General features: G+C 38.6%; 1 protein-coding gene across 1 annotated transcript in view; it reads right to left on the bottom strand.

Moving 5' to 3' along the window:
* Positions 1 to 19434, bottom strand: part of HCN1 (hyperpolarization activated cyclic nucleotide gated potassium channel 1) — a 466192-nt gene extending 446758 nt beyond the window's left edge. Inside the window, exon 1 of the mRNA XM_061393578.1 lies at positions 18939 to 19434. Coding sequence (XP_061249562.1) covers positions 18939 to 19345 — 407 coding nt within the window. The 5' untranslated portion in view covers positions 19346 to 19434. The remainder of the gene's footprint in view (positions 1 to 18938) is intronic.
* Between the last annotated feature and the right edge of the window lie 6919 nt (positions 19435 to 26353).

The raw sequence follows: 26353 nt of genomic DNA, 5'->3' as shown, positions 1-26353 counted from the left end.
TATATATTTAAAACATCATAGTGATATTTCTAGGAAGAAATCCTATTTTCAAACATTACTTGCTTCTAAGTATTACCTTATATAACTGTATTTCCTAGTCATGAAATGCTTACTTCTTTGTGCTTGTGGTATCCTGGCAGTGATTTAAGAAGACATTTTGGTCATTACTATCTCTTGCTGTTTGCCTACAGTGAACTCTCACATAATTAGGGCTGAATACACTGCACTTTTAAAATTAAACCAAGCCTCTGGGAAAGAATCATGGAAATAGATGGTTAAAGGACACCCAGGCAATTAACAAGCATGATAAAGTTAAAAATTGAAGATAGGAAAGTAGGTTAAGAGCTTCTCTCTCTCTTTCCAACATGATTTGTTAATACAGAAGGATAGCCATTAGCTTTATTTTTACATAGGAAAGAGATACAGAGGCAGTCCACAGTCAATAAATAAACACCTTTGCTACATTCCAAATGGATTATTCTCTCTTTTAAGTACACAGTTTCAAAATAATTCTTGACTTGCCTGACTTTTAAGACAAACCTGAAAATACGTTATGCTTTTTGGAATACAACAGTGTAACAATGAACTAATAAAGATTTAATTGTTACAAATTTGAGAGGATTTTACCCCACCAGGGTAATTGCTTTTATAGAAAAAAAAAAAAAACATGCAAAACTATTAATTATTTGTAATGGCTTACCAAAAAGAAATCTGAGAAATAAACAGTGAAAAAATTCTAAAATTTAGCTGATGATTAAATATTATGGAATTAAGGCATCATGATTTTCTCCACTGGTATACTATTTTATACAATTTTCCTACTGGCATTCTTTCCTTCCATTAAAATTACATCCTTATGTATACACTGTCTTTTTATTAGACAAAAATCTTCTCAAAGGCTATGACTTAGCGTCATTCTTTTTTGCATCTAGAATACTTAATAGTCCTTGAAAACATACTCAGCTTTCAATAAATCTTTACTGTGTGAGCTCATGTGTTTTAGAAAAACCACTATAATTTATATATTTGTACCTATATAATATTAACAGGATAATAAAAGAAAGTGAAAGGAAATTTAATATTTATCACACATGGGCTATGTGTGAGGCATTTTTCACATATTATCATAACATTCATAAGGGTATAGGTATTATTTTCTTGAATTTTACAGATTAGTTGCAAAGAGGTTGAATATCTCCTCAAATCAAGTTAAAAGATTGACTTTTCTGAGATTATGTCTGGGTCATTTTCCTACCATAAAGTTGCATCCCATTGCTTTGCCTTAGCATTATTAGGGTTTTGTTGCAAATACAAAACAGGTCTGTGAGTAAAACAGAGAGAGAAACAGTAACAGTCAACTTATTTTCATTATATCCTGACCTTTTTTTTGAAAATTAAGACCTCTTAACTTTTTTCCTTTCATTCTTTATTATAAAACAAAACAGATATAGAAAACTGGAGAAAACAGTGACTTATCATAAGCCAAATAACCTTGAAATCACCACCCAGGACATGAAATAAAACTTTTCGACCCACCCAAGAAGCTCATCCATCCATGTTCAGGGTCCCAATCACAGGCCCCTCCCACCCTCCAAAATAACAGCTCTGCTTCCTTTCACTTGTTGCTTCCTTCTATAATTTCATCACAATTGTACATGCCTTGACTGTATACTTTGCTCTGCCCAAGCCTCCATTTCCAGAATGTCTCTTAATTTAGAAATTCCCCTCCATCCCGTTCTTAATACAGACGTGTCAGATCTCTAACACTGGATTTTGCTGATTACATGCTCCAGGTGAAAGTTCAGCACCTTCCCCCACCCTTTGTATTTGATACCTACTGATAAAACATCTAGATGTATTCACTGACTGGGAATGTAAAACCATGAATTTCTAAATGTATCATTAGCTTTTCATGTATTAGCATTAATGATTTTATAAGAACAATCTTTTCCTCCTCTACTAATTTGGTTATACATTGGTTCAGATAACTGAAGAAAAGCAGGGTCAGTGTTTGATTCTTTCCTTTTATTCAACTTAGGTTTCAAGGTAATGAATTGGGTCCCTCGGAGAAGGCAATGGCACCCCACTCCAGTACTCTTGCCTGGAAAATCCCATGGATGGAGGAGCCTGGTGGGCTGCAGTCCATAGGGTTGCTAAGAGTCAGACACGACTGAGCGACTTCCCTTTCACTTTTCACTTTCATGCATTGGAGAAGGAAATGGCAACCTACTCCAGTGTTCTTGCCTGGAGAATCCCAGGGACGGGGGAGCCTGGTGGGCTGCCATCTATGGGGTTGCACAGAGTCGGACACGACTGAAGCGACTTAGCAGCAGCAGAGTTTCAGTAGGTAATGATTTCTTACATTATTATGAACTTAAATTTAAACATCTAATAAGCTTGAATTCATTGAAATTCTTATGCTTTCTGAAGCCCATCTGGCTTCTACAAGCTGACTCTTAAATACTTTTTTATATTATCCTGGTTCTCTTTGACAATTTCTCTACTATCTGAGGTTTTCAGTTGTTCCAGGCCCTTAACCTACATTTCCTGCCCCAAACCTGGGACATCATTTCTCCTCTTCAAATAACTGCAGACTTCCCTTAACCTACATTTCCTGCCCCAAACCTGGGACATCATTTCTCCTCTTCAAATAACTGCAGACTTCCTGCTACTGGATTTTGCAAATCTCATCTGAGTTTCAGCTACTCTTCAAGCAAATACTTGGGGGTTATATGGAAGGGTCATCTGCTCTCAGGTCTACCAGATGACCTTGCTTCCCATTACTTCCTTTCTTTGACCTACATGGAGGTTTATAAAACACAAGTCTTGCAGCTGTCACACAGGTCAATCCCAATTACTTATCTTTTAGGTTCATGGGGACAGTTTTGCTATGAAAGTTGTCAGAGGTTTTTTTTCGTTTCACTCTCTATGTGCAAAAACCAAACTATCAGTGTCTTCTAAGATTCAGGTTCCCTCTCCTTCTCAAAATTATGTCAACTTCAATTTTCTTGTATCAAGATCTATGATCTCCTTTCCATTAACTATACAAGAACCAATTTACTAGTGCTTTATCAGGAATTTTTGCTTGAATTTGTGTTTTTTGTTTGTCAAACACACAAAAAAAGTATCTATTTACCACAGAGTTAAAATTCAAAATTAATTCTCTTTGAAAACATTGACTCAACCTTTATTAGGTATACCTATAGATAGTACTCGGAGACGGCAATGGCACCCCACTCCAGTACTGTTGCCCGGAAAATCCCATGGATGGAGGAGCCTGGTAGGCTGCAGTCCATGGGGTCGATAAGAGTCAGGCACGACTGAACGACTTCACTTTCACTTTTCACTTTCATGCATTGGAGAAGGAGATGGCAACCCACTCCAGTGTTCTTGCCTGGAGAATCCCAGGGACGGGGGAGTCTGGTGGGCTGCCGTCTATGGGATCGCACAGAGTCGGACACGACTGAAGTGACTTAGCATAGATAGTACTAATTTTCTACCTCTATACAACTGGGCTTGAAATGAAACGCTTACTACTGTTATACCAAGCAGTACAATTTGGCAAAAGCAAAAAAAAAAAAAAAGATACATACAGAAAAGTAAATGTGCCATTCTTCCTTAATGTCACTGCCCAGAGAAATGTATTTTCAAATCTATTTCGATGAAGATAACATTGATTCCAAAGGCAATGACATTTAAATAGTTTTATAAGTCTGTGAAACAAGAGCTATCCCCAAAGATCCACAATATATATTCGCAAAATTCTTTTAAACAACATAAAAATAAGCATCACAGCAAACAGAATTAATACAAGTATGTATTATATTAAGTGACATAAAATCTTATTTCTAAATATATGTTTCTGTATATCAGATTAAGATATCCATGCTAAATTAAAATAGTCAGTGTTGTTGTAGCAAATATAGGGGAACATACCATTTGGTTGTTGGAAATTATGTACAAAAACTAAAACTAAGCATAGTGTTCCTAGAATTTCTTCATTCATTCATATTTATTAAGCATGTACTTTGTGTCACACACACGTATCCTCAGAATAAAATGGTTAAAGCAATAAAAAACCCTCATCCTAAGTCAGGCTTAAATTACAGATAAGGGTTGATAATAAAATGAAGTAAACAAAACATTTAGCATAAATAAATTATGTGAAGTACTATGAAGAAAAGGCAAGGCAGAGATATGGAGGAAAACTGATAACAAGGGGTATAGAAGAGGGTTGAAATTTTACTCAGGTTATATTTGTTTATAATTTTCCATTATTATGAAAAATATTTATAGGAATCATTCCTATATACATGTATTTACATGTATCATTTTTTTTTATAAAATAACACACTGGCCTATAAATTTTCAAAAACTTTTTATATAGTGTCAAACTGACATTTAGAAAAGTTGCAACAATTTACACGGTCTTTGGAGCCATATGCTAGAAAGCTCTCCCCCAAAGCAACATTAGTAAATAATTTGCTAATATTTTTTAGGAACTCTGATTTAAATTATTTTTACCTTTAATAAAGTTTAACCTATTTGGATTTAATTTTGCTATTAACTGGTAACAATGGATTTTACTCAATTATTTTTGTCAATTAATAGTATTTATTGTAAAACTCATTTTTTATATATAGTTTGTATTTTTGGTTTTCATAGGCATTGATTTTTCTATTAACTATCCTCAGAGTTGTTAATATATAGGAATGTTACTGATATTTTTAAACATATTTGTCTTATAATAAATTTTCAGTGAATTTTGCAGATAATTCTATCATTTATCAGTTGGTTCTTTAAGCTCTTTAAGGCAGATAAACATATCTGCAAAAAAATAATTTAGCCTCTTCTCACCCTAAATATAATTCTGTGCCTGATTATACTGACTGACCCAACAACAGAATGATCTTTGCTCAATCCCTGTGGACAAGGTGTGTGCGTGCTAAGGCACTCAGTCATGTCCAACTCTTTGCAACCCCATGGACTGTGGCCCTCCAGACCCCTCTGTCCCTGGGATGCTCCAGGCAAGAATGCTGGAGTGGGTTGCCATGCCCTCCTCCAGGATCTTCCCGACCCAGGAGTCAAACACTGTCTCTTATGTCTCCTGCATTGGCAGACGGGTTCTTCAACAATAGCGCCACATCTAGCCTCAAAACTAACTTGGCTGATGGAATCCTGTCCCTCTCAAGGCAAATTTTTCTAACTGTAGGTCTAACGATTAAATGTCCAAGCAAAACTCTATCTCCCTGTGTCTTCCATGCAATGTTTCTAGTATCATACATCTGTGTTAAAATATTAAATAGTTCAAGAAGCCTTAACTTGGGGTCCAAAAATAAATGTGCCTGAAGGGAATCAAAAACTTCTTAAAATTACAGTCAAAAATTTTGAGAATATATATACTTTTCTAGGCAGAGAATCCACAGATTTCATTTGATTCATAAAGTATTCTCTGAGCCTGAAATCTAAGTGTCACTAACATAAATGGTTAGTCAAGGAACCATTAATATAAACAGTAATGAAGTTCATAGGATTTGGGGGTTATTTATATTATTCAATATGTGTACAACCATAACTAGGTAATTGCTATTTTATATCTCTGCTATTTTATATATTTTAAAAATGCATCTAAATCCTGGACAATATGTTTCTAATCTTCATCCTAATTTACTTACATGATTTTCCAAGACAAATACCAAATTTTATGCTCAGAACAAAAAACTTAAAAAAAAAAAAAAAAACTATTTAAACAATTAATGACTCTTCTACAGAAAAAAGGAATACTCATTCTCCCAATAAGTATATTCATATAACCCTCGATAGTCATTTTCTCAATCTCTGCTCATGTCTCTCAAACAATCAAGATTGCACAATTTTTAACAAAATATACTCTTTTCAAAAAACAAGAAGGCTAACACATTCTACAAGGGCAGTAAGTGACATCTGCTGAAAAATGATGTAAAAAAGATTTTTTTCTTAAACTATATTTCTAAATAACCATTTTCCACAGACTATTAAATTGGACAATAAATAATAAAGTGACAGGGATTAAGAGGTGCAAACTTCCAGTTACAAAATAAATCATGAGGATATAATATACAGCATGGGAAATATAACTAATAATATTGCAATAAATTTGTATAGTGACAGATGATAACTAGACTAATCATAATGATCATTTCATAATGAATAAATATATTGACTCATTATATGGTACACCTGAAACTAACATAATATTGTATATCAATTATACTCCAAAGGAAAAAAATTGACAATTAAAAGAAAAATGAAAGAATTTAGCAAGTTATGAATCATCTTAATTGGCTCATAGATAACATTTAACAGATTTGAAATAAGACCCCAAATGGTTTATGCCATTTCCTGATGAAAATAAAGAATAATGGGAAGGAGTATACAACTCAATGCCATTAGAATTTTCCCCAAAAGCTATTTCTAAGTGTTAAACACTGTAGTATTCTATAGTAACTTAGAAGATAATACTATTATATCTAGAAAATTTTGCAGATAGAAGCTGTATTAGAAGTTCTCCAATGCTCATTCTCTCATGAGTGAATTTATTTCACAGAGCACACACAAAAACTGCCACCGCACATCGGGGTTTCTGCTGCCCAGTCTTCCCTGAAGATAAAAAGAAAGTAGAACAGCACATCCTTTACATGGCCCTCCCTTCACAGACACATCCACTGTAGGAATTTTGAAGACTGACAAGCATGTACTTAGTATTCTCCTTTCTCAAACAGTTCACACTTCTTAACTCCATTTCAATTTTACTTTCATAATAGCTAACACATAGCATTAAGAAGCAGAGGATACTACGACTAAGCACTACATATCTGTGCTTAGTCACTCAGTCGTTCCGACTCTTTGCAACCCCATGGACTATAGCCCGCCAGGCTCCTCTGTCCATGGGGATTCTCCAGGCAAGAATACTGCAGTTGGTTGCCATGCTCTCCTCCAGGAGGATCTTCCCAACCCAGGGAATGAACCCAGGTCCCCCGCATTGCAGGCAGATTCTTTACCTTCTGAGCCATTACATCTAGACACTATACAGTCATAACACAAAAATATGTATCTTCCCAACAACCCAATACTTTTTTCCTCATTTTTATAACTAAGGAAACTGAGGCCCAGATACTGAGGTGGTGGAATTCGGATTCTAACCCAAACAGGCTGGCTCCAGAATCTGTGTTCTTAACAAAACTATGTCACCTCAAAACATATCCGTAATCTTTTTTTAACAACTAAAATAGTATTAAAGGATTATAAGAAGATTATAAACTCCCTTCCTTTCACACCCACTTCCTTAATTTAAACATCCTAATTATTTCTTCTGACATTAAATTCAAAAAGACATTAAATTTCAAAAAGAAACTGATACATCAACTTTAAACCTTGCTCATTCTCAATCATTCAACTTTCTTAGAACATCCAACCTTCACCTACCTTTCTCTTTCCTTCCAGAATAATAGGACCATAATCTTTGTGTAAATCATCCTTATTTACTTTACAATGGCCAGGTAACTGTTATTCATTGCTGATCCAAGTAATGTAATTTTTTTTTTCTTTTAAATACATGGCTATCCACTGCCGTATTCTTGGCTGGAGAACCCATGGACAGAGGAGCCTGGTGGGTTACAGCCCACGGGATCGCAAAGAGTGGGACACGACTGAGCAGCTAACACTTTCTTCCTGGAGTTGATAAAGGTCTTTTGTTTATTTGCTTGTATTAAGTGACTGCTAAGTCCCTTCAGTCATGTCATACTCTTTGTGACTCTGTGAACTGTAGCCCACCTGGCTCCTCTGTCCATGAAATTCTCCAGGCAAGAATACTGGAGTGGGTTGTCATGCCCTCCTCCAGGGGATCTTCTGGATACAGGGATCAAACCCGTGTCTCTCATGTCTCCTGCACTGGCAGAGGGGTTCATATTCAACATACCCCATAAGTATTCCTATGAAACTCGTAGATACCTTGTTCCAAAGGATCTGCCTAGTAACATTGCTTTTCAAATGCTGATTACCGTTTTTCTCTCCCCTGAAAGCCTTTGTCCAGGGGCCTCTGCTTTCTGGCCCCTGTTTAGACTGGTTTCCTTCAAGACCGCTCAGTTACTCAGAACTCCTGGGACTTTCTTTCAAGGTTCTTCTCTGTCAGATTTCATATCCCACCTTTTGTTTTCATACTATTTTGATGCGATTCTTTGTTTTACTGGAACACATCATTCAGTACTTTGTAAGAAAGGATACAAAGGTGATTAACATTAGAGTTCTTGAATTCTGATTGGTTTTATTAAATCTTCCTATTATGCCAAAGCCTTTGACTGTATGGATCACAATAAACTGTGGAAAATTCTTCAAGAGATGGGAATACCAGACCACCTGACCTGCCTCTTGAGAAACCTATATGCAGGTCAGGAAGCAACAGTTAGAACTGGACATGGAACAATAGACTGGTTCCGAATAGGAAAAGAAGTACATCAAGGCTGTATATTGTCACCCTGATTATTTAACTTATATGCAGAGGACATCATGAGAAACGCTGGGCTGGAAGAAGCACAAGCTGGAATCAAGATTGCCAGGAGAAATATCAATAACCTCAGATATGCAGATGACACCACCCTTATGGCAGAAAGTGAAGAGGAACTATAAAGCCTATTTACTTTTTGAAAGTGAAAGAGGGGAGTGAAAAAGTTGGCTTAAAGCTCAACATTCAGAAAACAAAGATCATGGCATCTGGTCCCATCACTTCATGGGAAATAGATGCGGAAACAGTGGAAACAGTATCAGACTTTATTTTTGGGGGCTCCAAAATCACTGCAGATGGTGACTGCAGCCATGAAATTAAAAGACGGTTAGTCCTTGGACGGAAAGTTATGACCAACCTAGATGGCATATTGAAAAGCATAGACATTACTTTGCCAACAAAGTTCTGTCTAGCCAAGGCTATGGTTTTTCCAGTAGTCATGTATGGATGTGAGAGTCAGACTGTGAAGAAAGCTGAGCGCCGAAGAACTGATGCTTTTGAACTGTGGTGTTGAAGAAGACTCTTGAGAGTCCCTTTGACTGCAAGGAGATTCAACCAATCCATTCTAAAGGAGATCAGTCCTGGGTGTTCTTTGGAAGGACTGATGCTGAGGCTGAAACTCCAGTTCTTTGGCTACCTGATGGGAAGAGTTGAGTCACTGGAAAAGACTCTGATGCTTGGAGGGATTGGGGGCAGGAGGAGAAGGGGACGACAGAGGATGAGATGGCTGGATGGCATCATTGACTCAATGGACATGAGTCTGGTGAACTCCAGGAGTTGGTGATGGACAGGGAGGCCTGGCATGCTGTGATTCATGGGGTTGCAAAGAGTCAGACACGACTGAGAGCCTGAACTGAACTGATTATGAAGGGTTTACAATTTTTTAGAGGTCACTTTCTCTCAGAATTTTGTAGACTTTATCACACTATCAGTTAGCTTACAGTATTTTCTCACTTCTTGAGAAATACTATAAGTTTGTAACTTTCTCTTTGGAAAGTTTTAGGGTTTCACTTGTTGTTGTTGCTTTTTTTCTTTTTTTCTCTGATTCAGAGGAATTCTAAGGTGTGTGATGACCCTTGGTGGGGTCTTTTCCTTTCATGGTGCTGAGCATTCTGTGAGTTTCTCAGAAATGCTATTTCACATCCTGCCACCTGGAAAATTTTATTTAAAATGTCTCTGTTAATTCCATATGTCCATTTTCACTCTATGTTCTCATCCTGCAACTGCTTTTATAAAGTTTGATCTTATAAATTAGCCTTTATTTTTGCTTATATTTTCTATTTTTTTTCTTTTGGCCCTAATTATGAGGGGTTTGCTAGACTTTATGTGCCAACTTATTACATTCTGGCTATTCTCTTCATAGCATATTGTTCTTACTGTACAGATGAAATATCCTGCTGAAGATATGATTCTTAGAGTATTTTAAAGTAATGTTGAGTTTCCCCTTATCCCAAATGCTTCTCTGTTCTTGGGACTTTCTTTTGCTGTTTGACTTAGTTTTTCTATTTTATGATGAAGATGTTTCTCAAAAGTCTCATAATCTTTTTCTTTTAGATATTAGATGATTTAGTACCAAAATATACATACAGTCTTGTATACAAATGTAAGGCTTTCTGCAAGGTCATTAGGTAATAAATAAGAAATTTTACTGGAAGACCTTGAAGTATCTTCCATAAAGGTAGTTTCCTGTTTCCTGCCTGGGGAGAATTAACCAAGCACAACAAAGCCTTCTATATTAGGATTAAGAGTTCTTCATTCACTAAGGAGACCCTTAATTAATCCTCCTGGTTTCAGACTGGTTTTCCTGGAAATTATTTCTTAATGGGTCCCTTCATGTCCTGAACACTTCTGGGGTTCAGTGGTGAAGGATTGGGTAAGTGTTAACAAGGTAACTTCATTAGCTTTCTTTCTTTTTCCCAAAATGTTTCCAGATCCCTTGTTCTCTGCTTTCTCCTTTTTCTTCTAGTTGTCTGTGTTTCTTTGTGGTTTTTTTCATATTATTTTGGGATGGTTTCAAGAAGGACAGAGAATAAATGATTAGGTTTAACATAATGTTTTCTTGCATATGTGGAGAATTATTTATACTGGCAGCCTTGTTTCTTTGAGGTAAAAGAGCTGGAACGACAGAATCAAGATTCCAAACAGGGACTTCCCTGGTGGTCCAGTGGTTAAGAGTCTACATTTTCACTTCAGCATGGGTTCTATCCTTGTTCAGGGAACTAAGAATCCACATGTCACACAGTTAAAAAAAAAAAAAAAAACAAAGAAAAAGACAACATATTTGCTGAAAAATAAAGGTTATTAAAAAAAAAAAAAAAAGATTCCAGACAGCTAAACTCCTGGCCCAGTTCTCATCATCCATCCATGTCACCAGGCTCATGGTGCTTAACCTCCTTTCAGTTTCATTTAGTCCTCTCTAAAGTGGGCAGGAAAATGCAATGGCTGGGACATGTACTTACAGGTGGTAACAGGGAAAGGATGCCAAGTATTGCTGTAGGAAAAGAAAGAGATTTCTTTAACTGAATTTATTAATGTAAAGAATAAATGCGGCACACCCTGGTTGAACTGTGCATTCATTCAATATTTTTTTTTAATAAACTGGGCCAGAAATTTCACTTCTAAGACAAACAGAAATGCATCTCTGCACACACACACAGACACACACACACACAAACTGTGCAATAGCATTCAGACCAGCAATAATTATAATGACCAAAAACTGAGGTATCCATCAACTGATGAATCAGTAAAATTTGGTGTACGTGTGTGTGTCATGTCCAACTCTTTGCAATCCCATGCACTGTAGCCCACCAGGCTCCTCTGTCCATGGGGATTCTCCATGCAAGAATACTAGAGTGAGCGGCCATTTCCTTCTCCAGGAGACTTCTTGCACTCAGGTAGATTCTTTACCATCTGAGCCACCAGGGAAATTCAAAATTTGGTATATCCATACCAGGATAAATAAAGAACTGAAATATGCTATAGCACAGATAAAACATGAAAACATTATGCTAAGTGAAAGAAACCAGTAACAAAAATTATATATTATATGATTCCATTGATATGAGATTTCCAGAATAAGAAAAAAAAAATCTATAGAGGCAGAAGGTAGATTAGTGGTTGGATAGAGCTGTGTCGGGGGAGGAAGGGAAGGAAAGAAGAGAATTGAGTGCTAATGGATACAGCATTCCTTCTTAGAGTGATAAAAATTTTCTAGAATTGATTGTGGTAATGGCTGCACAATTCTGTGAACATATTAGAAACATTCAATCATTCCCTTTAAATGAGTAAACTGTATGGTAGATAAATAATATCTCAAAAACTTGTTAAAAACTAAAGCATCTGAGAAAGCTTAGCAGGAAAAATGTCTACTACATGCATTCTTATAGCATGAGGAATATAAAATGAAATAATACTGATGAAGTGAGGGAGCTTAAATTCTAGTAGCAAAACATACATGAAGTATAAATTCTGATGAAACAAAAAGCCCAGATAGAAAAACAAAGTGGAGGGGGGAGGTGTTGAAATGTGATCACAGTGATTAAACTGAAATCCACATGAGAAGAGAAACTGTTATAATGCAGAATGACTTAAAGTGAAAAGAGAATTTCAGGCAATGGGGTTAAATGTCACATCAAAATCTGTGGCAGGAGAGAACTCAGCTGGTTCTGGGAGCTGAAAACTTACCCAGGTGGCTGAGGACAGTGAGGGAGCGAATGGTGTGTGACAAGGTTGCCCAGATAAATTGAAATTATGCAATCTTGTAGCTCGTTTGTCAAATATATTCAAGAGTAATGGGAAGCCCTCAAAGGATTTTAAGTAGTGTGATAACTTCATTAGACATAAGATAACATGGCATAAGATCATTCTTGCCACTCCAAGTACTCTGTGATGAACAGAATGGAGGACAAATTCTGACTTTCTGTCCTAAAACTGCCTGTGAATATCTAAACAAGAACATCAACAGTGCTGTATCCATGTCACTTAAAATTTTAAGAAGAGTCTTAGTTGGTAGCAGTATTACTTGATAAGATCAGTATGTACAGAATATAATGAAGACTAATGGACAAAGATGTTTGCTGCAGCACTGCTGATAATAGTGAAATACTTGAACGAAACCTGAACATACAAAATTTGTAAACAGTTGCTAACTCTGTGTATGTGTGATTAGCCTTACTTCTTTAATTAATTTTTATCGGAGTATAGTTGCTTTACAATATTGTGGTAGTTTCTGCTGTACAGCAAAATGAATCAGTCATATTTACACATAAATGCACTCTATTTTAGATTTAATTAGCCTTACTTCTTTAGAGCTGTAACATCTTGAAAATAAAAACAAGTCTATGTAAATAAGATTGTTAAATTGTAAATCTGAGGCATGCATAATTTTGATACTTTGCTTTAACTGAGTGGTCGTTATTAAGTGAAACATAATATTACCAGGAACTTAACAAATAAACTTGAAAAGGGTCATGAAATCAATTTTTATCACTCATACTTGGGTGAGGTATGTCTGATAAATGAGCATTTATCAGATGTGCTTATATACTAATGTCCCTTGAACAGTTTCTCTCTTGCTTGCTTATGTGGGCACGCGCACGCACACACATACAGAATTAACACAGCCAAGAGGTTTATTTTGCAAAAACATAGAAAACTCCAAGTGAACCAAGGAGCATCACCATTTTCCCCTGATTTTTCTCTTCTGGGAAGATAATGCTAATTTGTACATCAAGATGCCTTCACACACACACACAAATTAATTTTCAAAGTACTTAGTGTAAGTATAAATAGTTTTTTATTCTAGTGCATGCAGACTTTTTCTTCATCACCATTCTCTCCGCCTAAAATACATCGTGTCAGCCTAATTCATAGCTTGCTACCTCTTTACTCAAAATGATGAAATGAAAATTTGTCACAGACCCTGAACTTGTTCAATACTCTTCCTGCAGTGCTGATGGTCTACCATAATTTTGCATTATACCTATAAGAAACTCTATTTGAAAGTCTTCATCCTAAGTCCAATTTTTGTCTCCAAGTAAGGAAGTAAATGGGCTCAGCAGGTAAAGAATCCATCTGCAATGCAGGAGCTGCAGGAGACACAGGTTTAATTCCTGGGTTGGGAAGATCCCCTGGCAACACACTCCAGTATTCTTGCCTGGGAAAAAGTCCCATCTGCAAAGGAGCCTGGCAGGCTATAGTCCAGGGGGTTGCAAAGAGTCAGAGAGGACTGAGGGACTAAGCACGAGTGAGCACAAGTGAATAATCTGTTAAACATAAGAATTACACTTGAGATGGCAAAAAAGATCACATCCAAATCACAGATTTATCTTGCTTGCCTCATACTCACTTGGGGACACAGGTTCATTGAGTGAAATAATGCAAAATTACAAATACTATTTAAATTGCTTCCTGGTGTTGGTGGTGTTTTGGTTTGTGGTTTTGATCAAGCAGACATAGTTTAAATTCTGTTAAATGAGCCTATCATAACAATGGTAAGTAATATATGGTTCCAGTGCATTTGAAATTCTTTCATTATTATTCAAGATGCAAGTTCATCAATACAAGCCCACATAATAAAATGTGAATTGGTAAAAGTGCTTCTGCCTGACTCTCAATTTACATAATAAGCCCCCAAAGTAGGTTTAAAGGCAAAGTTGCTCAGGAAAAAATGGAAAATATCTTGTAATATTTTAATAGTATAATCACTATATCTGCTAAGCCACTTCAGTCGTGTCCGACTCTGTGCGACCCCATAGACAGCAGGGATTCTCCAGGCAAAGACACTGGAGTGGGTTGCCATTTCCTTCTCCAATGCATGAAAGTGAAAAGTGAAAGTGAAAACGCTCAGTTGTGTCCGACCCTCAGCGACCCCATGAACTGCAGCCTACCAGGCTCCTCCATCCATGGGATTTTCCAGGCAAGAGTACTGGAGTAGGGTGCCATTGCTTTCTCCGATCACTATATCTATTAAATGCAATTAAATAGCGAACTATTTAGCAAAATTTAAAGTTTTATAATTTACATGTATACTAAGAAAACATAACTGAATAAATTCATACCTCCACATTTTTTCAAATAGTTTCACTATAATTGGGCTGACCAGTTGCTAGAGCCACTATGAAGAACTTAACTGAATTTATAAGATAGAAAAAGGTTCACTCTAACAGAGGAAAAAAATAAATTCCTATGGTTAATTTTGGCTGTGTTGATACAGAAAGTAAATAAAAGGAGCATTGCTGAGGAAAATACAGTGCATTCTGCACAAAGATAACATAACAGTAGGCTAATTAGTCCTTAAACCCCAGAAGGTTGAATTGTTTTCCTGGGAGAAGCTCCTTAGAAACAAGCAGTCTCTCTCGGACTAACTGTTATACAGAGGAAGCCTCCCTTCTCTAATGAACGCATCAGTGACCTCTGACATCAGCACAGTTGTGGATGTAGCCTGAAGCAGAGAGGCAAGGCCAGATATGGCAGTATCTTCAGGAAGTGACTCTGGTCTCTAGAGTCCTTGTGTACTTACCACACAATAAGGTTTTCACAGTCATTCACACTAATTGATGAAACGCAGTGGAAGAAATAATGAGTCAAGATATAAAATCTCCTCCCTTACCAGAGGCAAGATGTTTCCTGGCAGTATATATGGAATGGGAGCGTTATTTTTTTAAAAAGGCACTTATGTAAGCATGATCCAACAAAATAATGTCAGAATTCTTGAACTGACAAATAATCTGTTGATAAATTCTTCTAAGGCAAATTACTCACGTAATAGCGACCATCCACGAGTCCCCTAGCTATTCTTTCAATGCATTTGAATGATTATATCATAAATGGACTGGCTATGAAATTACAATGCTTGCCCAGTACCACTTTTTTATTAAGTGAATGAAAAGTAAAGTTTTAGCTAATAAATATACAATCACTGTTAGTAACCTCAAAATCATGTTTAACCTTCAAATTATTTGTTTGTATGCGCTATTCACACGAAACTCAAGAAGACAGAAACCGAGTCCTCACTACACAAAAATCAGTGTGATTTTATTTTTTAACCATGTTTTCCCTAATTTGGGTGAAGTTAGGGTGATTCTATACCATGGTATAAACAAAAACATACTTTTTTTTTTAACTGAATTCTCTAGCTCCCACCCAGTTATTTCCAACAGTATTGATGGTATTTGAGTCCTCTTTAGTCCCTGAAGATTTCTAACATCATCCTCCCCTGAGAAGAAAGGGAAATACAGTGCCTCTGCCCTACTTACACCGGAGGCAGAGAAAACTACTCGCCAGACACAGCAACAGCACTCCTGGGCCTAGGCGGGTGAGAGCGCTTGGAGGAGCTGGCTCTCCAGAGTCTCAATGGGAGCACAGCCCCGCAGCCTGAGGGAAGAAGGGAGCCTGCCCTGGAAATCAATCATCCTGGGAAGGGACTAGATCACCAGCTGCAGTGTCAAAGTCCTGACATGCCCTGGAGTGCGGGCTCATGCTACACTCAGCAGTGTGGGACCAAAGAACTGACTGACCAAACTTCCCTGGATCTGTGAAGGCTTAGAACTGTGAAGCGGGTTAAAAGAAAAACCAAAAAAAACTGGGTATCTTTAATTTCTGGTATCTCCCCATTCTCCATGGAAAGGTATTCATAACTCTCACTTTCTCAGTCACTAAATGACTATTAACTTAACTTTGGCATTGTAGGAAACATAGCAAAGCACTTCCTCTAAAGTGTCTTCATCAGGAAAGGGTCTGAGGTGAACAGCTCATGACTGTAACATTTCTGTATTTTGCTGATTCTTCCCACACTGCTTTTCCTTTAGAAAAAGAAAAATGCTAACAGAATTATGCTTTTCATTTTTGTTTTTTCTTCATTATATTATCCTGACATGTTACAGATTTTTAAGAAACTTTATACTGGAGGTAAAATGATATAAAGACATCAATAAAATAATTATGACTTAAAATATGCAAGCAAGTATTTACATTTCTTCCTTAGTTCGTAGTTTTATTGATAAGACCAGCATATATAGTAATTGTGAGTTTTAAAATCTATTTTTTTCAGATTCCTTCCAGTTAAAAATCCAAATTATAATATTTACCTCTACCATTTTCTTTTTCCAGTTATGCAAGGGAAAATCAAATGTTCCAAACTGTTCCACAGCAGTTTGTTTAGAGTATTAACTCACTTTTTAATCATCTCTCATTTCTTTCAAATGCATGATAAAGTCAAACTATCATCTGATTTCCATTTCTTCCTCCTGTTTATTAACAAATTTATTTTGCTTGTTTTAAAGAGATACCCTGTCTCATACGACTTACTTAGGAAAATGTGGAGAATCTTTAATTTCATGAATTTCATTCATTCAAAAGATTCTGGCACACTATACCAATTCCTGAAAGGCGGCCCTATGTTTTTTATCTAATAAATGATGAAAGTTTAATTATATGCCACCATTTTGAAAAAGTGTAGTCTATTTTCACACTGCTTGAGAAATAAAAGTATCATAATTAACCATTTAACTGAGTGCAAAATTAAACAAACAGAACATAGCATTTTATGTGCAAGTAGATATTGAACTACATATATTTCTGGAAAGACCATGCTTAGTTTTGTTATTAAGACTAAAGGCAGTTTCTGTAACATTCTTTCATGAAGAAATAACAATATGGGTTGAAATATATTTCCACTTAAGACTGAGGTAGAAACAGTATTCTACATCTGATTTCAACTTAAAATTCTAAAGAATATGACAATGTTATATACCTTAGAATAAGGTCATTCATAGTTTGCTTCTATAAGTATTAGCCTACTGGAGGACATATGTTTGATTATTTAGTAGATTCTTTTAATACGAACATTTTTTCAATCAAACTCTTAATTTTCCATACACTATAAATGTTGTTATGTTTTATAAGCCCTCCTTTGGAATTTGTGATGTGTTTTTCCATACAAGAACCTTAACATTCTACACTTCCTAAAGTACATTCATCCTATGCATAAATAACATGGTTACTTATTTCTGAGAATATATGTATTTTTACGTATATCTCAGAGAAGGTGAAGACGGTTTTTCCACGGCTTTGTGCGGCAGAAGTATGGGTTTTCCACTAAATGTTATTCAGAACTCTGGACAGCTCCCATCAAGGCGTGGAGTTGAAGCCAACTGTCCCTTAGTTTCTACAAGCAACTCAAAGTAATGCTGCTTTTTATTGCTGTATTTGTTTGCTGTTTAACAGCCGCCTATTAAAATTGCTTAGTTTGCACCACATTCTTTTTCTTCTTTTTCTTTTCCGAACGATTTCAGCAGTAAATGGATACATATATACATATCTACATACATAAGTGCCACTCTTGGCTTTTGCTTACTGGGTTTTGTTGTTTAATTAAAAGCTCAGCCTTCCTCAGGCAATAATATAACGTGACCGCAGGGTGTTCGTACACTAATAAGAGGATCTACTTCACGACCTTCATTTGATAATCTCTAAACACGCTTATAACCCAATGAAAACTTGGGCGACAAATAAGATCAGGAAATGTCTTAACGTTAATTCACCGAAGCAGAGTTTCCCTGACAGCTCTCCTGCCCTTGTTCCCCGAGTTGGGAAATGGGAAAGAGATTTTTGAAATAGACTAGTAGCCAAGGTCAAGAAAGGGTGCCCCTCTGTTTCAGGAAGGGGGCTCTGAAAACGCCCCCTGTCTCCTTTTCGGGAACTCGAGGCTTCCTGTCAGGCTCCTGCCCCACCAGGCAGCGCAGCTCCACTGAAATCTCAAGTCAGAGGCAATCCAAGCGCAAATTACCCTTCCTCCGCCTGCCAGCCACTATCCTGAAGAAAGGCACTGAGGATCCCCAGTGCCTATAAGCGGATGAGAAACAGATTAACACCCTCTATGGGCGAGAGAGGCTGGACCGGCCAGGACCCGTGAGTCACTGTCTCGGGTCGCCTCATCCTCTCCCCAAACTCAGGAGCGCCTTTTGCCCCTCTGGGAGGGATCCACTTCTTGGGGGAACAGCGCGAGGGAAGGTGGCACCCCCAACGACTTTCTGGCCACTTTCTTACACTCTCATCTCTCCGAAGTGAAAGTTTCCCTGCACAACTTAGCATCCTCCCATCCGGGGGTCACCGTGGCCTTCTTCCCCGATCTGGCCCCAAAGTTCCCGAGGCAAAGGAGGAGAACCTTCGCCGGGGTTCCCCGGGCAACAGGAACTCATCAGTCAACCCCCTCCTGGGTGGAAACTAGTTGTAGAAGAGTCGAGCCTGCCGCCCGGGTAGAAGCCACGGCGGCTCCTCCCGCGGCCGGCCGGGCGCCCCGTCCCCGCCATTCCCGGGGCGACCCCTCCCAGGAGCCGGGAGCGCGAAGGAGGGCGCGCCCGGAAGGGAGGGTGGGGCGGCGAGCGCGAGTCCTCACCTGAAATCACTGTAAGGGTGGATAATCCAGAAGCCTGCAGTTTTAACCCTTTCCTGCTCCTTCTCCACCGCCTTCTGGCTCCCGAACATGCGGAGGGAGAATTTGTTGACCCCGGGCTGCAGCATGGAGGTGAACTGCCGCTGCATGAAGCCGTACTGCCGCCGGGGCCCCTCGGCGTCCTCGAAGCCCCCGGCCGATTCCTCGCCGCCGCCGCCGCCGCCGTCCACCTTGAAGCACACGGAGTTGCCGTGCTCCTTCGCGCCGGTCCCGCCGCCCCCCGGCGGGGTGCCCAGGCGCTTCTCGGCCGCGGCCGGCCCCGCGCCCGTCGCGGGCGCCTTGGTGGGGAAGACGCTGTTGCCATCGTCCCGGCTGTTGGACGAGGAGTTGGGCTTGCCGCCTCCTTCCATGCCCGGGGGACGCGGCCGGCGACGGCGCGGGCTCCAGACTCGCCGGCCGCCCGGCGCCGGGGACACGAGGCGGAGGGGGCAGGGGCCCGATCCGGCGGCCGCCGAGCCCGGCTGCCCGTCGCGGCGGCGGCGGCGGCGGCGGCGGCTTCTGCTTCCCGCCCGCGCCGCTGCTCGCTGCGCGCCTCGCTCCCGCCGCCGCCGCTGCCCTCAGTGGCTGCGCTCCGGGCTCCGGCGCGGCTGGTGCTCAGGCTGAGGCTGCCCGAGCGAGGCGAGGCTCGGCTCAGCCCTCGCGCGCCAGCGCCTCCGCTTGGCTGCCCTCTGCTGGCCGGAGAGGGACTCTACCCGCCCGCACGCGACACGCTGTCTCTCCACTCTCGCTCCACTTCTGCCCAGCGTGACATTGAACTCGGGAGCCCTCGCAGACATTCATTTGTACATGTTATGAGAGACTCGGTGTATGTTTGCACCAAAAGGAGGAGGGAGGCAAAGAGAAAGTGAGAGAAAGACTGAGCCAGCGGATATATTCATCCGAAAGAGACAAACATCCTTGAACTCCTTGAGACCTTGTCACATTGAACTCCTATTTGAATGATGTTACAGATCAGGAAAGGGGGAGAGTGTGGCTCTGGATGCAGAAAATTCAGCGTACAGCTAGGTGTGCATTAGAAAGTAACGGCTGATATTAATTTCATGAGTACAGGGAATTGTGCATGTATGTGTATGTGTGTGTGTTTGTGTGTGTGTAGTTGAAGGAGAGAGGCAGACAGGGAAAGAGACTCGATTCTTTGTAACCTAACCCAGGGTAATCAGCTGGGGCTTTGCAGATGAAGCTCTGCACCTAGGGACAGACAGCTGACCTCCTTACACTTATCCTTGATTTTTCTCTGGAGCTTCGTATGCAGAAGATGGGATTTCTTCCTTCCCAAGGCCACTCACATCAATTCGCTGATCTTCCAGCAGCCAATACTGAGAGAAAAGTGTGTTAGGGAAACCTCACCAGAGCTGACCTAACTTTTCAAGTTATATAATCAATAGAACATACTAAGAGGCTTGCGTGTTGGTCAGTGTTCAATGATGCCTCACCAGAAAGCCAAGATGCCTTGGAATCTAGACAGAATGTAATGACCCTTTCAGATGGGGAAAGTATTCTCAAGTGAAACTTACAGCTTGCTGCTGATGCTGAAGAAAGCATTCTGAGATTCCTCGTATTCCCTTGGTGTCTTCCAAACCCACTGGATTAGCTGAAGGATGCAAGATGTGCTGCCAAACTCACCAGTCACTCAGCAGGGCAGCCCCAAAGTCTGAAGAGCTTTAGGACTCCCAAATGTCCCAAAACATCTGTTCCAGTTACATGCATTGCCTCCCTGCCAGCAGCCTCAGTAAAGGAATCCCTGCCCTGCCAGGAGTCCCTGATCTCATGGGTCCTGTTGGCGACAGCCACTTTTCAGAATGAGAGGAGTGGGCATCTCAGGGAGGAAATCTACAACAAGCTGGCAACCAGTGACTTAGCATGAAAAATGATTGGGGCCAGTTAAAGTGTTTTCCTGGAAACAAAAAAAAAACTGAACAGGGAGGAAGCCGATTGAGAATAGGAGAGGCAGGGATAAAGACAGAGGAAGGCAACTAGAAGCCCTCATGCAGGGTTAACAGAGGCTGGAAAAGGAAGCAGAGAACAGAAGGGAAAAGAAGAGAGAAGCAGAAATGAGACTCCCTTAGGCCTAGCTGTGCTCTAATTCTGTACAATTCCCCTTTCCATTCTACTTGCCATAGTCTATACTGCATCTCCTTGTTCAGCACGCTCCACCCTGACTCAGACACCATCTGTTTTTAGCTAATCAAAACCCAGAACCTTAAGAAATAAGTATAGGTGGCCAAATTTCAATGATAAGAGATAAGGAAAATAGGAACAATATAGTGCTCTGATTTATCAGAGTAGGGACTCTGAAAACCCAGGAGGTCAGGTAAGGATACCAGGTGCTGAGGGAAGAAGGAAACCAAGAAGATGGATAAAAACCAACTCTGCCTAAAGCACAGTTCTTCCGAAGAAAGGCCCAATTACTCAGGCAGCTTCTCTTTATTGAAGATGTTCCCTACTTTTCTCTCATCCTGCAGGCTTCTCCAATCCCTCTATTTTCAGTCATGAGTATGACAATGTATATTTTAACATAAATTTTATAATAATTTAAAAATACACCAACCAAAACGTTATGCTAACTGAGTTTAAGTCACTTTCTCTTTTCTTCAAGCCAATCCTTCTTTTTGTTCTTTTTCAACTTAATCTTAACTATGATCAAGGCAGTTATTTTTGTCAGAATTTTTTTCTGTTTCAATGTCTGAACTAAGTTAATATGACAGAATTACTGAAAAATAAAATTTCAAAATAGAACAAAGAAGTGTTTAAATACAGTCAAAAATTATTCATTGGTTGTTCCAAGTATAGCTTTTAGGCCACTCTTCATTCATTTAAATTTTCAAAAAGAATACTATTTTTTTAAATTTGGAGAATATGCATATTATATTCACTCATTAGCAAAGTTACCAACAATAGAAAAAGTCAAGTTTCTCCATTTTCCTTTCAGATTGTTTTCTTAGAGTCATTTATAATGTGGACTGACAAAAAACATACTCAAAAAAAGAGAGAAATTGCAGAAAGATTAGGACAGAGTGAAAGCTACGAAAGAACGAAAGCAATCAGCAACAGAATTACCAAGTGTGTTTAGAATGTGACTCAATCATGAAACTTCTATGGCTAACACAGATTTCTTTCATTATTTAATTGTTCTATTTCTCAGTTCATTGAATGAATTAGAGAAGTGTTTGACCAAGGAAGATATTAAGGACTGATTATTCGCTCAGAGTGAAATTGAGGAAATCAGAGCAAGTTAGTCTCTGCTCCTCTCCCTCTTCCCACTCTCCAGCCTCAGGCCCATATTTTACTTTCCTAATGGTAAAGAGTAAGCTCTGGGAGTTGGTGATGGACAGGGAAGCCTGGTATGCTGCAGTCCATGGAGTCTCAAAGAGTCAGACACCACTGAGCATCTGAACTGAACTGCATAGTAAAGAATCTACCTGCCAATGCAGGAGACTCAGGAGACACAGGTTCTGTCCCTGGGTCAAGAAGATCTCCTGTGGAAGGAAATGGCAACCCACTGCAGTAGTCTAGCCTGAGAAATCCCATGGACAGAGGAGCCTGGGAGTACTACAGTCCATAGGGTTGCAAAAGAGTTGGATATGACTTAGTGACTAAAAAACATTTCCCCCTTCTTTTCACATCATCCTATCCTTCCTCTAATCAATCCAGAAACACGTGTATCATATACAGAACAGACCTGAATTTTGAACCTTTCCTCGGCATGTTTCCATGACTGTCATGAAAAAACCATCATGTCTGTTCATGATAAACCATCTCAGGCTGAAATCCGTAGAGCTAAATTAGAGTGCTTTTCCTTTTTTTCAGTCATCTTAAAAGTATGACTACTATCTTGTTTCACTCCATGTCATTAGATGTTGATGATGTCAAAGAGTCATGTATTTCAAAGGAATCTGATTTCTGAGGTCTCATCAGAGAGTATCAATTATGAACTCATTTCAGAGAATGTACCATCAGTAGTTAAATGAGTATTGTTCAGGAAATACAAGGATCATGCATCTTTTTTAAATGTTCCATGTTTCCTTTAATACTCTGCTTGAGATCAAGTTGCAGGCAACAGCCAAAGATTGATAAAAAACTAAAATAAAATCTCCATGCAGCAGATGCAAGCACATGTGAAATGAGACCAGAATAAGATAGATGGGCAACATGAAGTTTGACAACATATTGGAAAAATCTCAGTGTAATTTAAAGATTTAAGGGATAAAACATTTTGGTCCTCTTGTTAAAATAAAGGAATATGATCAATACACATTTCACATGTAAGGAAGTAAAGTCAGATCTTCCTCTGTTGAAAGCAATAGTAAGGAACAGTGAGAACAATAGAGGTCCAAAGGCTAATCTCACAGCCTCTCTGTCTTATGTCCAGGCAAACTTGAGTACCTGTTTGGAAAGCAAACACCAGTATCATGCTTAATGTGAAACACTGGCACTATTAAATTTAGAACAAGGCACTCAGTTTCGGTACATCTATAATGCATAGTATTTTCAGTTGATAATATTGCTTCCCTAAAAAGCCATCAGAATCAACTGCATAGCCATCACGATTGATAATAGGATTTAGAATAAACAGAATTTTAAAAGTTGATACAAAGTAAACATGGAAATTTTATCAAAAGTGAAAGGATGGAAAAAGATACTCCGTGCAATTGTAGCCAAAAGAGAGCAGAGCTGTCTATATTAATATCAGACAAGATAGACTTTAAATAGAAAAGTTACGAGACAAAAAATGACATTGTATTTTAATAGAAAGTACAATACAGCAAAGAGACAAACAATTATAAATGCACACTTCATGACAAACCATCAATATATATTGTGATTGCACATCCATGTATGCATATGTGCATATATGAAGCAAAAACTGACAGAATTGAAGGGAGAAGTGGGCAGTCCACAAATAATAGGTGAGGTCCTCAATGCTCTGCTCCTAACAATGGATAGAACAACCAGAAGATAAGTAAGGAAACAGATGACATAACACAATAAACTAATCAGATCTAACAGACGTGTACAGAACATTTGCTACAACAATAGTATACACATTCTTCTCAGGTGCACAGAGGATGTTTTCCAGGACACACCACATGCTACTCCACAAATTAAGCCTCAGTAGATTTTAAAAGATAGACATCATGCATAGTCTTAACTGAACACAGTGGGATGCCATTAAAAATCAATAATGAAAATTGAAACAATTCCTAAATTTGTGGAAATTAAAAAACCCACTCTTAAACAACCAATGGACCAAAGAATAAATCACAAAAAGAATTAGAAAATACTTAAGATGAGTGGAAACAAAAATGCAGCATGCCAGAAATTATGGGACATGATCAAAGCACCAATACTTTGGCCACCAGATGCAAAGAGTTAACTCACTGGAAAAGACCTTGATGCTGGGAAAGATTGAAGACAAAAGGAGAAAGGGGCAGCAGAGGATGAGATGGCTAAGTAGCATCACCAACTCAATGGACACAAATTTGAGCAAACTCTAGGAGTTAAGGAAGGACAGGGGAGCCTGGTGTGCTGCAGCCCATGGGGTCGCAAAGAGTCAGACAGGACTGAATGACTGAACAACAACAAAAAGGGGGGAATTTATAGCCACAAATGTTTACATTAAAAAATAACAGATATCTCAAATCAACAACCTAACTTTACAAAGAAACTAGAAATAGAAAAACAAAACTCAAGAGTTAGCAGAAGGAAGGAAATAATAAAGATTAGAACAGAGATAAATGAAATAGAGAATGAAAAACAATAGAGAATATAAATGAAATCAATATAAATGAATATAAATGAAATCAAAAGTTAATGCATGAGACAGCGTGCTCAGGGCTGGTGCACTGGGGTGACCCAGAGGGATGGGATGGGGAGGGAGGTGGGATGAGGGTTCAGGATGGGGAACACATGTACACCTATGGCTGATTCATGTCAATGTATGGCAAAACCACTATAATATTGTAAAGTAATTAGCCTCCAATTAAAATAAATAAATGTTTTTTAAAAGTTAGTTACTTGAAAAGATCACAAAACTAACAAACCTTTATCTAGGTGGACTAAGAATAAAAGAGAAAAAATTAAATTATTAAAATCAAAAATTAAAATGGGGATATTGCATTACTACTGATTCTGCAGATATAAAAAGGATTACGAGAGTGCTAAGAACAATTGTACACCACCAAATTGGAAACCTGAATGAAATGGACAAATTTTTAGAAATCCAAAATCTACCAACTCTAAAATACAAAGAAACAAAAGATCTAAATAGATGTATAACTAGTAAGACAATTGAATCATTAATAAAATAGTAAATCAAATTCAGCAGCATTTTAAAGGAGTTATACACTGGTCAAATGGGATTTATTCCTGAGTGAAGATCTTACCACACGAAAATCATTCAGTATAATACCTCACAGTAACAAAATGAAGGAAAAAACTCACATCATTTCAATTGATGAAGAAGAGGCATTTTTACGTGAGCAAGCTCTCCATTCCATCATGTAATAAAATGGAGACAATCTTTGCCTTATGTACTTAAAGTGAGATAGATATCTGTAAAGTACATTGCATACGGCCCAGCCCAGAGTAAGCTGGTGTTATATTGATCCAGTAAGCTGGTGTTATATACTCTGGGTAAAAGATACAAATTGATAAGTATAGCCCACTGTGATCATCCTTATAGCATGAAATGCATAGTGATATATAAAATGAATTAATAGCCAAATTTTATTCAAACAAAACAAAAGTACTATGTTAAATACACATGGTAAAAGCAGGCGTCCTTGTCTTGTTCTTGATCTTGGAGGAAAAACTTTCAGTCTTTCCCCATTGACATAATATTTTCTATAGGTTTTTCATACATGGAAAAACATACATTATGTTGAGGTGGTTTCCTTCCATCCTACTTTGTTCAAAGATTTTAATCACATAAAAATTTGACGTTTCTTGTATGTGACAGAGATCCCTCTTGATCATGGTCCATCTAACTCCAATGCTGCCCATGCCCCTAACTGAAATGATGCACTTCTTATCTTAATAATACATAGATAAATGATAGATAGATAGATCATGTGTCTTAGCTTTAAAAATTTTTAGCTGTCTCATCACCAGATGAATGAATAAGCCAGTAAATGAACAAGACAAAATGGGGTTAATTATTTGCCATGGCTGAATTGATGGATTTTGCTTCCCTTTTTAAAGTATTTTCTTTTAACCTTTCATTTCCAAGGCCAGTCCTCATGACCCGTTGTCTGAGAGAGAGGAGGTGGTACTCTCACTAACAAAGAGGCCATTGATCCAATTGAGTCTCAGAGCTGACTTTCTCCACCTCTTTAGCAAGAAATTTCAGAGGAAGTCTG

The sequence above is a fragment of the Bos javanicus genome, chromosome 20 (genome assembly GCF_032452875.1).
Source record: "Bos javanicus breed banteng chromosome 20, ARS-OSU_banteng_1.0, whole genome shotgun sequence".
Taxonomy (NCBI): Eukaryota; Metazoa; Chordata; class Mammalia; order Artiodactyla; family Bovidae; genus Bos; species Bos javanicus.
This window is presented reverse-complemented; position numbering and strand designations above follow the sequence as displayed.